At 39.4% G+C, this 14,629-nt stretch overlaps 1 protein-coding gene across 8 annotated transcripts in view; it reads left to right on the forward strand.

The window, feature by feature from the left end:
* Positions 1-14,629, forward strand: part of cep170aa (centrosomal protein 170Aa) — a 187,209-nt gene that overhangs the window by 101,021 nt on the left and 71,559 nt on the right. For all 8 annotated transcript variants that reach the window (XM_073050490.1, XM_073050493.1, XM_073050492.1 and 5 more), the window contains one exon: positions 7,454-7,609. In XM_073050490.1, the coding sequence (XP_072906591.1) occupies positions 7,454-7,609 (156 nt within the window). The remainder of the gene's footprint in view (positions 1-7,453; positions 7,610-14,629) is intronic.

Consider the following 14,629-nt stretch of genomic DNA (forward strand, 5'->3'; position numbering starts at 1 on the left):
GCTACCATGCCAGCCATTAATAGAGGAATGTCACCTCATCATCCATCTAGGCATGGTGCATTTCTCATAACATAATATGAAATTATTAGTTTCAATGTTACCAGTTTCCTCCTTCGCTACTGAAGTGGTTGTACTTCTTTTTTTAAAAATGTTTCTTTTCTTAAGTCTCTGACTAGTGGCCTTTAAAATAATTGTTTACTTGACAGCTTTGGTTTGTAATCTGTCACTGTCTTTTGCTTGTTCTTTCCATTTTCTCCTCTTCTGAAACTGAAAAGATGCTCTTTTCACACATTTCCAGTTCTGATGAAGAGACCTTGACCTGAAACATTGACCCTATTTGTTCTCTCCTCTGATACCTGACCAACTAAGTGTCTCCAGCATGTTTTATTTTTGTTCTAGCTTGTGCAGCTTAGTCCAACCCTCGCTCATGCGACAATCCATTCCAAGTGTTAGTACAGGTAGTCCCTGAGTTACGAACGTCTGACTTATGAACTGAGGAAGGAGAATGCTGCCTGCCATTTTAAGTCAGATCACGACGCCATCCGCCATTTTAAGTCATTGCCGTTGACACTGTGTTGAGTGTGTAACTTTGTGTTTGGCTTAAATTTTTCTTAGCAAGATTCATCCTGACCTCTCCCACCTTTTCCAGTCAGCACCACCCCCTCTTGTCCCATTTAACCTGTCTCAGTGTGGTGGACTTTAGGACCCAGGGAACTCAGTGCTGCTGAATCCACAGTGTTTCTGTTCCATTGACGGAAAACGATCACCATTGAAAATAAAGTGGAAATAATAAAGTGATCAGAAAGAGGTGAAACGCCATCAGTCATTGGAAAAGCGTTAGGCTACAGTTGGTCAATGATCGGAACAATTTTAAAGGATAAAGTGAGAATAATAGAGCATGTGTAAGGCCCTGACCCGATAAAAGCTACAATTATTACCAAGCAACGCAGTGGTTTAATTATTGAAATACATACATTTCTTACGTGTTTATATGCATAGAAAGGTAAAATATATACTATATACTAAGACAAAAGTTTGATGAACTGACGCTAAATAATACCAGACGTACCTGTTCCAACTTGTGTACAAATCCAACTTAAAGACAGGCTCAGGAACGGAACTCGTTCGTAACCCGGGGACTGCCTGTATACTAAACCTTTGCAACATATTGACATCCACAAGTAAGAGTCCAATGGTGTACATGATACTACAGAACAGGTTTCACTGATATCCTATGTCATTGAAACATAACCTTCTCTTCTTTCATATTCAATTACCCGAATAAATAACAATAACATTCCTCATCACATATTTCAAAACCAAACCATCGCAAATCATATGTCGTCCTTGCTAGCCATCCATAGCCCTATGCACCTCGGAGGTCTTTTACAGTTTAGATAATCTTTTCAGAATGCTGTTTTCATTTGCAATTAACTTTGTCAGGTGGAAAAGCTGCTGACATCTGACAGACACACATTCATTTTCTCTGAGCAAAAGTCCTTCCTATATTCATTCACTGACTTAGTTTGTTTTTATTTTCGGATGCCATGTGATCTCAAGTTGGCCTCAGTAGCAATTTCTTCTGGAAAAATCAAGTGTGTTGCCAGAAATAAGGCCGTTTGATTTGTTATGACTACTGTATGGTGACTGAATTTCTTAGCACCTTCCATGGCGTTCTACTCTGTCTCATCTTCTTGCATGGGCTATCCTCAGTTGTATGTAATCCATCCAGAAAGGAAGTTGAATATTGTGTGAGGTTAACGTAAATATTTTTTATAAGCTGAGGTCCGAATGGTCACAGTTGTTCTAATACCCTCTAGCAGGCCACTGATTTATATTTGTTCGTACATTTGGACTAAGTTTAATAAGGAATAGAGGGATTCCATCCATTTTGGATAAAAGAAGTAGTCTTGCTAACAGCTCTTACGAATGCTTTTGAATCTTGAAGTGTGTCAATTTATTTTGAGAGCTGAAAAGTCTTTACGCACTTCGCAGAACTTAACTGTTCTGTCTTCTGCTTTATTCCTTAATTCATCTGCCCTTTAGTGGCCTTCACTTTAATGTACTTATCCTTTTTTTTGAGAATTTCTTCAATAATTTTCTTTGTAGCTTATCCCAAGTAATCACATGTCATGGAATTATATTAATAGTGGCTTTGTCATTCTTACAAATAAAAATTAATTTTGACACTGGGGCATTTTTGTTGCTAGCATTAAGATCTCTGATTCTGACAATCTTATTTTTATACAGTATATTAAGCTTTTAGATAATGAATTGAAATGCTGATTAATTGTGACAATAGATGTTACTTGATTTCATTTTTCAAAGGCCTAGCTCTGCAGCTTAAACCTGTAATTCTGGACTCAGCCTCCCCAAAAGCAGAAATAACTTATATTCATCTATTATTGGTGCCATGGTAGTGTAGCTACGTTGTCCTGTGATTAAGATAGGGAGATTTGGGTTTGTCAAGGGTTGCTGAGGCAGTGTGGGTTGTAAGGCCTACTTTTCATTGTATCGGTAAATAAATAAATTATATATTCCCTGTAATACTTCGGAAATTTCAATAAAATTATTCCATGACTTCCTAAATTCTAGAGAACACATTGTTAGTTTTTGTTCCTGGAATTTAACCTTTTATGGCAGTTCAGTTTTGGTTTTTCCCTCTTGATTTTTCTCTAAGACCAAACTATCCTTGCAGAATGTCACTTGTCCAAGTATCTTCATTGAGTTGCAACATAACTTCTGCATGTGTCTACTTTATATAAAGGCCAGCTTATTGGATAAACCTGTTGGATTAACTGTACTTGTTCATGTCATATTTATGACTCGAACATCATCACTTTAGAACACCATTGCTTGTCATTGTTCAGAAAATGCATTTCTCCCCTTTTGTAGCTTCAGAGTTTGCTAGATTGAAGCCATTGTTTTACCATGGCCTAATCTGTTAAATTATTAATGGTTTTATAGTTTAACATACCAGTTTGTACAGCTTGCCCCATCTGTGTGACAGAACAAACCTGGTTTTTGATCCTGTATTAATATGGGAAATAGTACAAAAGCCTTATAAAATTCCACTTCAGAATCAGGTTTAATATCACCGGCATATGTCATGAAATCTGTTAACTTTATAGCAGCAGTACAATGTATGTGTGTGTGTATATAGGATGCTTTTTGTCGACTATAGTTCAGCATTTAATACCATCATTCCCACAATCCTGATTGAGAAGTTGCAGACTCTGGGCCTCTGTACCTCCCTCTGCAATTGGATCCTTGACTTCCTAACTGGAAGACCACAGTCTGTGTGGATTGGTGATAATATATCCTCCTCGCTGACAGTCAGCACTGGCGCACCTCAGGGGTGTGTACTTAGCCCACTGCTCTACTCTCTATATACTCATGATTGTGTGGCTAGGCATAACTCAAATACCATTTATAAATTTGCTGACGATACAACCATTGTTGGTAGAATCTCAGGTAGTGATGAGAGGGTGCACAGGAGCGGGATATGCCAACTAGTGGAGTGATGCCACAGCAACAACCTGGCACTAAACATCAGTAAGATGAAAGAGCTGATTGTGGACTTCAGGAAGGGAAAGATGAAGGAACATTTACCAATCCTCATAGAGGGATCAGAAGTGGAGAGAGAGAGTAGCTTCAAGTTCCTGTGTGTCAGGATCTCTGAGGATCTAACCTGGTCCCAACATATCGATGCAGTTATAAAGAAGGCAAGACAGCAGCTATACTTCATTAGGAGTTTGAAGAGATTTGGTATGTCAACAAATACACTCAAAAACTTCTATAAATGTATTGTGGAGAGCATTCTGGCAGGCTGCATCACTGTCTGGTATGGGGGGGGAGGTACTGCACAGGACTGAAAGAAGCTGCAGAGGGTTGTAAATTTAGCTGGCTTCATCTTGCGTACTAGCCTATAAAGTACCCAGGACATCTTCAAGAAGCAGTCTCAGAAAGGCAGTGTCCATTACTAAGGACCTCCAGCACCCAGGGCAAGCCCTTTTCTCACTGTTACCATCAGGTAGGAGATACAGAAGTCTGAAGTCACACACTCAGCGATTCAGGAACAGTTTCTTCCCCTCTGCCATCCGATTCCTAAATGGACATTGAACCCTTGGACACTACCTCACTTTTTTTTAATATATACTATTTGTTTTTTGCATGTTTTTAATCTATTCAATATATGCATACTGTAATTGATTTATTTATTTACTATTATCATTTTATTTTGTTTTCTTTTTTTCTTCTATATCATGTATTACTTTGAACTGCTGCTGCTGCTGCTGCTAAGTTAACAAATTTCATGTCGTATGCTGATGATAATAAACCTGATTCTGATTCTGCATTAACATGCTGCGTCCAGGTTAGGCCCTCAGACATTGACACCCAGGAACTTGAAATTGCTCACTTTCTCCACTTCTGATCCCTCGGAGGATTGGTTTATATTCCCTCTTACCCTTCCTGAAGTCCACAATCTGCTCTCTAGTCTTGCTGATGCTGTTGCTGCGACACCACTCAACTAACTGGTATATCTTACTCCATCTGAAATTCTGCCAACAATGATTGTATCATCAGCAAATTTATAGATGGCATTTGAGCTATGCCTTACCACACAGTCATGGGTGTAGAGAGAATAAAGCAATGGGCTAAGCACACATCCCTGTGGTGTGCAAGTGTTAATTGTCAGTGAGGTGGAGGTGTTATTTTCAATCTGCACAGATTGTGGTTTTCCTGTTTGGAAGTCGAGGATCCAGTTGCAGAGGGATGTACAGAGGCCTAGGTTCTGTACCTTTTTAATCAGGATTGTAGAAATGATGGTGTTAAATGATGAGATGTAGTCAATAAACAGCATCCTGTCACAGGTATGTCCAGGTGATCTGAGGCTGCATGGAAAGCCATTGAGATCGCATCTGATGTACCTGTTGTGGTGGTAGGCAAACTGCTGTTGGTCCAGGTTCTTCCTGAGATGGGAGTTGATCCTAGCCATGCCTAATCTTTCAAAGCATTTCATCACCATAGATGTGAGTGCTACTGGACGATAGTCATTAAGGTAGCTCACACTACTCTTCTTTGGGCACTAGTATAATTGTTGCCCTTTTGAAACAGGTGGGAACTCCCATCTATAGCAGTGAGGGATTGAAAATGTCTTTGAATACCCCTGCAAGTTGATTGACACAGGTCTGCTGAGCTTTACCTTGTACTCCAATAAGCCCTGTGGTTTTGCAAGGGTTCACCCTCTTGAGAAACAGCCTGATATCGGCCTCCGAAACGGAGATCACAGCGTCACAGGGTGCTGCACGGATCCTCATAGCTGTGGTTTTATTCTCCCTTTCACTTGCTACATTTTACCAATTTAAATACAGTGGATTCTGGTTAATTGGACCCTTGGGTAATCAAGACAGCCATTTATTTGGGACACTGCCATTTACTTGGGGGAGAAGACTTGCGAGCAGGTTCTAACTAGCATCAGTCGCATGTACTTGTGTGGTCGTTAGACTCTACACCATGTTTAGAGTGAATAGTTTTTAAGTGGTGTCAGTTGTGTGTGTTGGAAAAAGTCATGATCTTTGTCACTGATGGTTGGCGGTACACCATTTCAACAAGCGGGCTAAGCAAGGTGAGGGTAGCCATTGGGTCTCATACCCCAGGAGACGTTCCTGTCCTAGTGTGCAAAGACAGCTCCGGCCAACTGCGCAGTGAGATCCAACAGTCAGGAAGGTGGTTCTGAAATGCTGCATGCAGAGTGAAGGCTATGACAAGACACAGATGAAGTCATAGTCGTCCACTGCAGCCACTGTTGTGATGCTTGTTCGTACCACTTGATCTGGACTTCCGAGGTCAAGATGGTAGCAATGCCCCAGTGCAATGGCTTTTCCACTTCAATAACTCTCCCACACAGGTTTCCTATCATCGTTGGATACGACTGACAACCACTATTAGTATTGGTAGTGTTCTAATTTGTTCTGTATTTCATTTAAATGCATAATTTGTTATTCAGTTTAACTGTAGTTTGTCTTTTTTATACTTGTTTTTAAAACTATTTCCATGAAAATTTTGTTAATTGGGGCAACTGCTTAACTGGGCCAAAATGTACTATTCCATTTGTGTCCCAATTAACTGGAATCCACTCTGTTTACCCAATATTTCTGCAACTGTTTTGCTTCAGTTTTGTGAATTTTTAACCAATGTACTCTTGCCAAGTTACTTGTGTAATTCCATATTTATTTAAAACATTGTAGAAGCTATTTTAATCCTAAAGTGTAACTGCCATTAAAGAAAAAAATAAGATTGTCTGTATCAAACATAATCTATTAATCCATGCTAGCTGTTCATTCTGACTATTCAGAAGTGCTGGAGGTTTTAAGAGATGAAGTGTGATCAACTGTGCTCCAGGTCTTGATTAAAAGACTACATAGATGTTTAAAGACATCCAGAGGTCATTCAGTTAAATAATGTAATTGTTTAACGAGGTTGGTATCTCATTAAAGTGTGTGCCTGTCTTATTCATGTTCAACCTCCAATAAACCAGTGTTGATCTCCAGACTGATGAATACAATTTAGGGGGTTATTGGCTATGGTGCTTCATGGATATATTGACTAGGCTGCTAGTTCTTTCCTTTTCCAATGACATAACATTGATAGTGCCATACCATGTGAAGCATATCCCCTGTTTAAATTTTAAATCAGTCATAGCAATTCTTATGGTTATAAGTTTTAACCATTTTAAATCTATATCCTGCTGTAAGTCTTAATGTACATATACACTCAGTAGCCATTTCTTTAGGTACAGGAGTAAAATCTGGTGTGGTCTTCTGCTGCTGTAGCTCATCCACTTCAAGGTTTGATGTGTTGTGCATTCAAAAATGCCCTTCTGCACACCACAATTGTAATGCGTGGTTATTTGAGTTATTGTCTGCTTCCTGTCAGCTTGAATCAGTCTGGTAATTCTCCTCTGACCTCTCTGTTTTTTTTTAAAAGCGTTTTCACCCACGGAACTACCACTGACTGGATTTATTTTTTTGCTTTCTCATGCCATTCTCTGTAAGCTCTCGAGACTGTTGTGTGTGAAAATCCTAGGAGAGCAACAGTTTCTGAGATGCTCACACCACCCCATCTGGCACCAACACACCACAGTCAAAGTCACTGAGATCACATTTCTTCCCCATTCAAATGCTTGGCCTGAAAAACAACTCAACCTCTTCATGTCTGCATGCTTTTATGCATTGAGATGCTGCCATATGATTGGCTGATTAGGTATTCTGTTCTACCTAATAAAGTGGCCACTGAGTGTATATACATTAACTTTTAATTTTACACAGTTTTAGAAGTAGAGTAGTATGCCAAGGTTAATTATATGCATTTGAGGATAAAGAGCCACAACATGGCCCTTGTTTAATTCGTGCAGTTCATATTTCTAATAAATTTCTCATTCTTAAAATAGGTGTTTGGAGTCGTGGAGTCCCCCAGTTACACCGGCTGTGGTATAACAAGACCAGTCATTGCTGAACAAAAAACTAAGTGGAAACACAATACTGCTGAGCAGGCAACAGGTGCAAAAAATGGAGAACTCAGTAAAGAACTTTTGAATGACTCTGAGGTGAGTTATATGGAAAAACAGACTAAATTTCTAGTATTTGCATGAATTAATGTATCCTGTACTGTTGCAAACCTTTAGGAAATGGAAACATAGAAAACCTACAGCACAATACAGGCCCTTCGGCCCACAAAGCTGTGCCAAACATGTCTTTACCTGAGAAATTACCTAGGGTTACCCATAGCTCTCTATTTTACTGAGCTCCCTATACCTGTCCAGGAATCTCTTACCAAAGGACGCTGTGGTATCCACCTCCACCACCGTCGCTGGCAGCCCATTCCACGCACTCACCACTCTCTGCATTAAAACAACAGCAACAACTACTTACCCCTGATATCTCCTATTACTAGCCCATTACTGTCCTTGGAGGAGGTACAGGAGGTAATTCCAAATGTTTTAAACCAAAATTATTCGCATGGATGCAGCCTGTAATATTGCAAATAAGGGCTTGATTATTTTCTAGATGTTGAGAGTTTCTTTGTATAAGTAGTTAAGCTAATTCCATCCAATGTTTACCTGAGCTGTACCAGTCAGGCAATATTTGTAAATTATGTGTTAATTGAGTGATGGCAGTTTTGGCCTGCTGCTGATATGTTTTGATATCTTGTGCTGGAAATGTGCTGTTTGGCTATTGATGAGGATGGCATTAGTCCCACTGACTTCAAGCCAAACCTGGCAACTATTTCTCTTGACCTCGCCAATGTCTTAGAATTGTCAGTTATCCAGAACTAGAGATATTGAAGAACTGAAGCAAAAATAAAATGTTGAATATGCTCAGTAGACCGAATAATTTTTGTTCCAACTGACAGTTTTAAGAATAATTCTTTTTTTGTGCATTTGGTTTGCACCCTATTGCAGATGTCCCCTTCATTCTCTCCACCTTTCTCCCTCTTTGGAACTTAAAGCTCACTGGCCTTCTCAATTTTCTATCTGTGATGAACGAACTTGACCAAAAATATCAAGTTTGCTCATCAACTCCTTGATACTGATTGACCTGAGAATATCTGGAATTCCCTTTGTGTTTTTTATTTGGATTTCCAGTATCTAAGGTTCAGCACTAGCTGAAGAACTGAGCTCTTTTCTATGATCTTTGCAACAAACACTCAAAACTTCAGGTAACCATGGTGTCATTTTAAATCCTAACTTCAGTTTGTGTAATCAAAACAATCCATGTCCAAGCATAATATCAACCAAAATAGCTTATAACTTACTTTGTTTTCTGCTTAAACTCTTAAACAGAACTTCACTTTAAAACTATTACTTCAGTGACCTGAGTTGGCCTCCCATCTTTACAATGTTTGTCAACCTGAATGCTCCAGTCATTATCTTTGCTGCACAGTGTACTGTTTAGCTATTGCTTTTGTGTGCCCTAATAAACATTGACTTCTAAACTGTAAACACAAAGAGGGAGGGAATTACCGGAAGTTGGAGAATTCAATGTTACCAGAAGTTGGAGCTTCAACATTGAATTCTCAACTTCCGGTAATTCCCTCCCTCTCCCTTCCCCCAGCCCACCTTCACTCTGTCTCCTCTTCTAGCTGCCTATCACCTCTCATGACTCTGCCTTCTTCTACTACCCATAGTGCTTTCCCCCTAGATTCCTTCTTCACCTCTCCTGCCTATCCCCTCCCTGCTTCCCCTCACCCACCCCTTGATCTTTCCTCTGATTGGTTTTCCACCCTCCCCCCACCTTCTTTATAGGGCGCCTTCCCCCTCCTTCTTTAGTCCTGACGAAGGGTCTCGACCCGAAACGTTGACTGCTCCTTTCAACGGATGCTGCCCGACCTGCTGAGTTCATCCAGTTTTTTTTGTACGTCTTGACTTCTAAACTGTATTGCCTTGATTTTAAAACATTATTTTTACTTTGAATTTTCTTCAAAACATTGCCTCAATCTCTGTATCTTCATATGGCCACAAAATGCAGGAGGAACTCAGTAAGTCAGGCAGTATCTGTGAAGAGGAATAAATAGTCAATGGTTCGGGCCAAGGTTTGTCCTCATGAAGGGTCACTGCCCAAACCATTTCTCCATAGATGCTACCTGGCCTGCTGAGTTCCTCCAGCATTGTATGTATGTTACACTGAATTTCCAACATCTGCAGAATCTTTCGTTTTCTTCATACAATCCTGTTGATTTTGCTATTCTGTTCCTATTTGAATTGGTCCCCAATTTTAACTGTAGTATTGGCAACAATAATTTTAATACATACAATCTGCTGGAAGAACTCAGCAGATGAAGAAGCATCTATGAGGAGAAAGAATTGTGAATGTTTCAAGTGAAAGCCCCTCATCAGGTCCCCTTCCCCTCTCGCAGATGCTACTTGATGTGCTGATTCCTTCCGATAGGTGGTTTGTTGCCTAGATTTAAGAATCTGCAATCTCTTATGCATCCAATACTGTAAGCTACCTCGCCTTTAAGCTTTATCCATGGCAAATTGGATTCAGAACTCGCTTGCCCATAGAAGACAAAGGGTGATGATCGATTGGACTTACTCTAGCTGGAGGTCTGTGATTACTGGTGTTCCACTGGGATCTGGACAAGGACCTCTGCTGTTTGTGATGTATATAAATTACCTGGATGAAAATGTACGTGTGTGGTTATTAAGTTGCAGGTGATATGAAGATTAGTCCTGTTGTCAATAGGGTAGAAGACTAGCAAAGAATACAGTGGGATCAGTTGCAGATGTGGGTGGAGAAATGGCAAATGGAGTTTAATCTGGCCAAATGTGAAGTGTTGCAACTTGTTAGATCAAATATAAAGGGACAGTACACTGTTATGGGCAAGACCCTTAACAGTGTTGATGAGCAACAGGATCTTGGGGTCCAAGTTCACAGCTCCCTGAAAGTGACAACACAGGTTGATAGGGTGGTTAAGAATGCAAATGGCATGCTCGCCTTTATTAGTCGAGGCACTGAGATCACAAGTCAGGAAGCTATGTTGCGGCTTTGTAAAACATTAGTTCGGCTGCATCTGGAGTATTGCATGCTGTTGAGGGCCGTTTGATTACTGATTAGATTGGTTTGGCACAATATTGTGGACAGTAGGTCCTGTTCCCCTGCTGTTCTATGTTTTATCATACCCGTACCACCTTTGTACTGTCTCCCTTTTTCAAGCTTTCTTAAAACCACATTCTTTAATCAATTATCTGATCGTCTGTTCTGACTTTAATTTGGCAATGTTCTAATGACCATTACAGTTCCATACAGAATATGCCACATTTTAAGGGGTATTGTAATCCATTGAGGGAATGGATTTGGTACTTTGTAGGAATTACACAAATTACATCAAAATACCATTTGAAGGGGGAAATGACAAGAGGTGGGACAGTTCTCTGAAGGAGTTGAATGGAAGCAATTAATTGCAATTGTAAATTGGTAATCAGTAGGAGAAGCTTGAAAGGTTGATCAAAGTAAATTGGGAATGAAGACCATGTAGCTTGAATATTTTAGGGACGGGTCTTCAGTATGTCTAGAAATGAACATTTGTACCTGGTGAAAACCATTATTTAAAAATTGTGATTGAGAAAGCTGATGCATCTTAAAATATAAAACAACCTTACTGCTCACACAAATGCTGGAGGCCAGACAATGTCTATGGAAAAAAGTACAGTCGATGTTTCGGGTCGAAACCCTTCCAGATTTTGTGCATGGACTGTACTTTTTTTCATAGATGCTGCCTGGCCTGCTGAGTTCCTCCAGCATTTCGTTTGTGAAAGGGTTTCGGCCTGAAATGTTGACTGTACTTTTTTCCATAGATTCTGCCTGGCCTGTTGTGTTCCTCTAGCATTTTGTGTGTGTTGCTCGGATTTCCAGCGTCTGCAGGTTCTCTCTTGTTTGCAGCCTTGCCACTTCATATTTTAGAACACACCAACTTTAGCCGTAAACTTTAAAATAAAGTTCAACAGCTGTAAACCCAAGAGATGTCTGTAGACTGAACAACAACATGTTGCTAGGTGGAACTCCATTGTTGGCTATATACTCAAATTGAGTCAGTAGAAATAGCAGGCCCTGGTGATAATTTGGGGTGTTACCCAGAGGATACTGTACCATTTATTTATCAGGGTTAAAATTGTGGTCAGTGTTAAGCTGGTATGCTTTTTAAAAAAAAAAGTGCTCTTAAAAGCAATGGATATTTAAAAGGTGTGGATTTTGATTGATCAAGGCGATTTAAAAACTTCTAAAACAGCAGCTCCCTGCAGCTTTAGGGAATGAGCACAGATGAGTCTAATTATGTAGACTTGTCAATGCTGCAAAATAAGTATGATGGCCAAGTGGCCTTTTTCTCTGCTGCATGATGCTAGGGCATTCTTTTCAAAGTATTCTTTCTTTGCTGTATTTTTAAATTTAAAGATAAGTTGGCTGTGTAATTTTTTAAGGTTCATTTAAAATTGAATTAATTAACTTTGACACCTTAATTACTTATCATAAAGTGAGGCAATTAAAAAATAATTGAAAGTTATTTTAAAACTTTTTAATTATATTATATTTTTTTATTTTTTAATTAATACAAAAGTAATTATATATGTGTCAGTTTAGCCATAAAATGAACACATAATTAGACAAGGGCTCTGCTGATGAGTCAGGACTGCAGCTAATGAATATCTTAATTGTAATGTGCCCATAGAGTACAGAAAAAAATTATAAGGATGTTGCCAGTACTTGAGGGCCTGAGTTACAGGGAAATATTGAACAGGTTAGAACTTTATTCCCTGGAGCAAAAGAGAATGAGAGGAGATTCTATAGAGGTATACAAACTTGATGGTTACAGATAGGGCAAACACAAGCAGGCTTTCGTCACTGAGGATTGGGTGAGACTAGAACTAGAGGTCAAAATTAAAGCTGGAAAAGTGAAATATTTAAGAGGAACCTGAGGAGGAACTTCTTCATTCATATGGTGCGTGTGCAATGAGCTGCCTACGTTGAAGTGGTTTGGTTTCAACATTTCAGAGTAATTTGGATAGGTACATGGATGGGAGGGGTATGGAGGGAATGACCCGTTGTAGGAAAAGGACATTGTAATTTTGTTAGCTTTTAGTGTGGGTATTTTTTTTAAGTTGTGTTTTGTTCAGTCATTAGTTAGATGGAATTTTAATTTTGTGTGGTGTTTTCCAACAGAGGGCAGTACGAGTTCTAGGAACTGAGAAGATTTAAACATAAAGTTTTTGAGAAATATCCATGGTCAAGATTCTTACTTTTTGGTTTAACATACATTTTTACTTGACAAAAATAGAAGTACTGTTTTATACTTCTCAAGTTATACTTCTAGCATAAACATTATTTATTTAAATGAAACCATGGTTATTGAAGAATTTATTATTGTTATAATGTATCAGCTTTAAACTCAACTGTTTAAAGTGAGATGGGAAAGTTTAAGAGACTTTTCTTATTGTAGATGCCTGGAACTTGCTACTGGGGGTGGAGTAGGCCGAAGCAGATTTAATAATGATATTTAAGTGGAAGTTGGACAGGCATATGAACAGATTTGGACGAAAGAAATGGATCTGGTGCAAGCGTATGAGATTAGTTTAATTTGCATCATGCACAGGCATCAGGCTGAAAGGTCTGTTCCAGTGCTGTAATGTTTCATGTTAGCATTCATTTCAGAAGGTCTAGAATACAAGAGCAGGGATGTGATGCTGAGGCTTTATAAGGCACTTGTGAGGCCTCACCTTGAGTATTGTGAACAGTTTTGGGCCCCTCATCTTAGAATGTATGTGCTGGCATTAGAGAGGGTCCAGAGGAGGTTCACAAGGATGATTCCAGGAATGAAAGGATTATCACATGAGGGATGTTAGATGCCTCTGGGTCTGTACTCACTGGAATTCAGAGGGATGAGGGGGATCTCATTGAAACCTTTTGAATGTTGAAAGGCCTAGACAGAGTACATGTGGAAAGGATGTTTCCCATGGTGAGAGAGTCCAGGACAAGAGGGCAGAGCCTCAGGATAGAGGAATGCCCTTTCAAAATAGATGTGGAGAAATCTCTTTACCCAAAAGGTGAATTTGTGGAATTTGTTGCCACGTGCAGCTGTGGAGGCCAGGTTGTTGGGTATATTTAAGGCAGAGATTGATAGGTTCTTGATTGGATGTGGCAGCAAAGGTTATGGGGAGAAGGCTGGGAACTGGGGTTGAGGAGAAGATTACAAGAAAACGATTAGTCATGATTGAATGGTGGAGCAGACTCGATGGGCTAGATGGCCTAATTCTGCTCCTATGTCTTATGGTCTTATGTTAACAGGGATGTTGTATTTTTTCAGGATTAGGGTCATACCTTGCCCACTGTCACATAATGTAAAATAGAGACTAATTTCTGAGTAGCTGTATTTCAGAGGAATGCTTCACAAACCCTTCAAGGGAGGTAAACTGGGAGGGTCTGTTGTACATTATAAAGACCTAATGGCAATTTGCTTGCATGTTGTCTGGGAGGGAGCTTTTTTTAAAATTAAGTTTAAAAACTTAAGTGAGGTCAAAAAATGCAATGTATTGTGGTTGGTGTTACTCCTTGTATTTCTCTTGTTGAGCAGTGAAGTTCAAGTCCTGCTTTGGAACTAGTGAAGATCAAGAAAACTCACCAATGCCTTTCTTCGGGAGGCGAAAAAAATTTGGCATGTTCCCATCAACCTTTACCAATTGAAAGTATCCTATTTGGATGCAAAATGTCTATATATTTTAGCTACTGTGCACATGACCTCAGATTCTGCTGCCTTAATAAAGCAGCCAACATAATCAAAGACCCCCACCCAGCCTGAAAACACATACCACCAGCATCAAAGACAGCTTCTACCCTGCTGTTGTAAGACTATTTATCATTTATTAATCTATTTATTATCTTGTACTTTATTGTTCATCTGCACTGTGCTTTCTCTGTTGCTGTTACACTTTATTCTGCATTCTATTAGGGAGGCTAAAATCATCCACTATAATAACCGTTGTTTTACCATCTTTATATTATCCACCTATACACGCTCCTCTGGTTGCAGATGGCTATTAGGAGGCCTATAGTACGTCTATCATAATGGTAGCTCC

Source organism: Hemitrygon akajei, chromosome 7, assembly GCF_048418815.1.
Source record: "Hemitrygon akajei chromosome 7, sHemAka1.3, whole genome shotgun sequence".
In the NCBI taxonomy this organism is placed as follows: Eukaryota; Metazoa; Chordata; class Chondrichthyes; order Myliobatiformes; family Dasyatidae; genus Hemitrygon; species Hemitrygon akajei.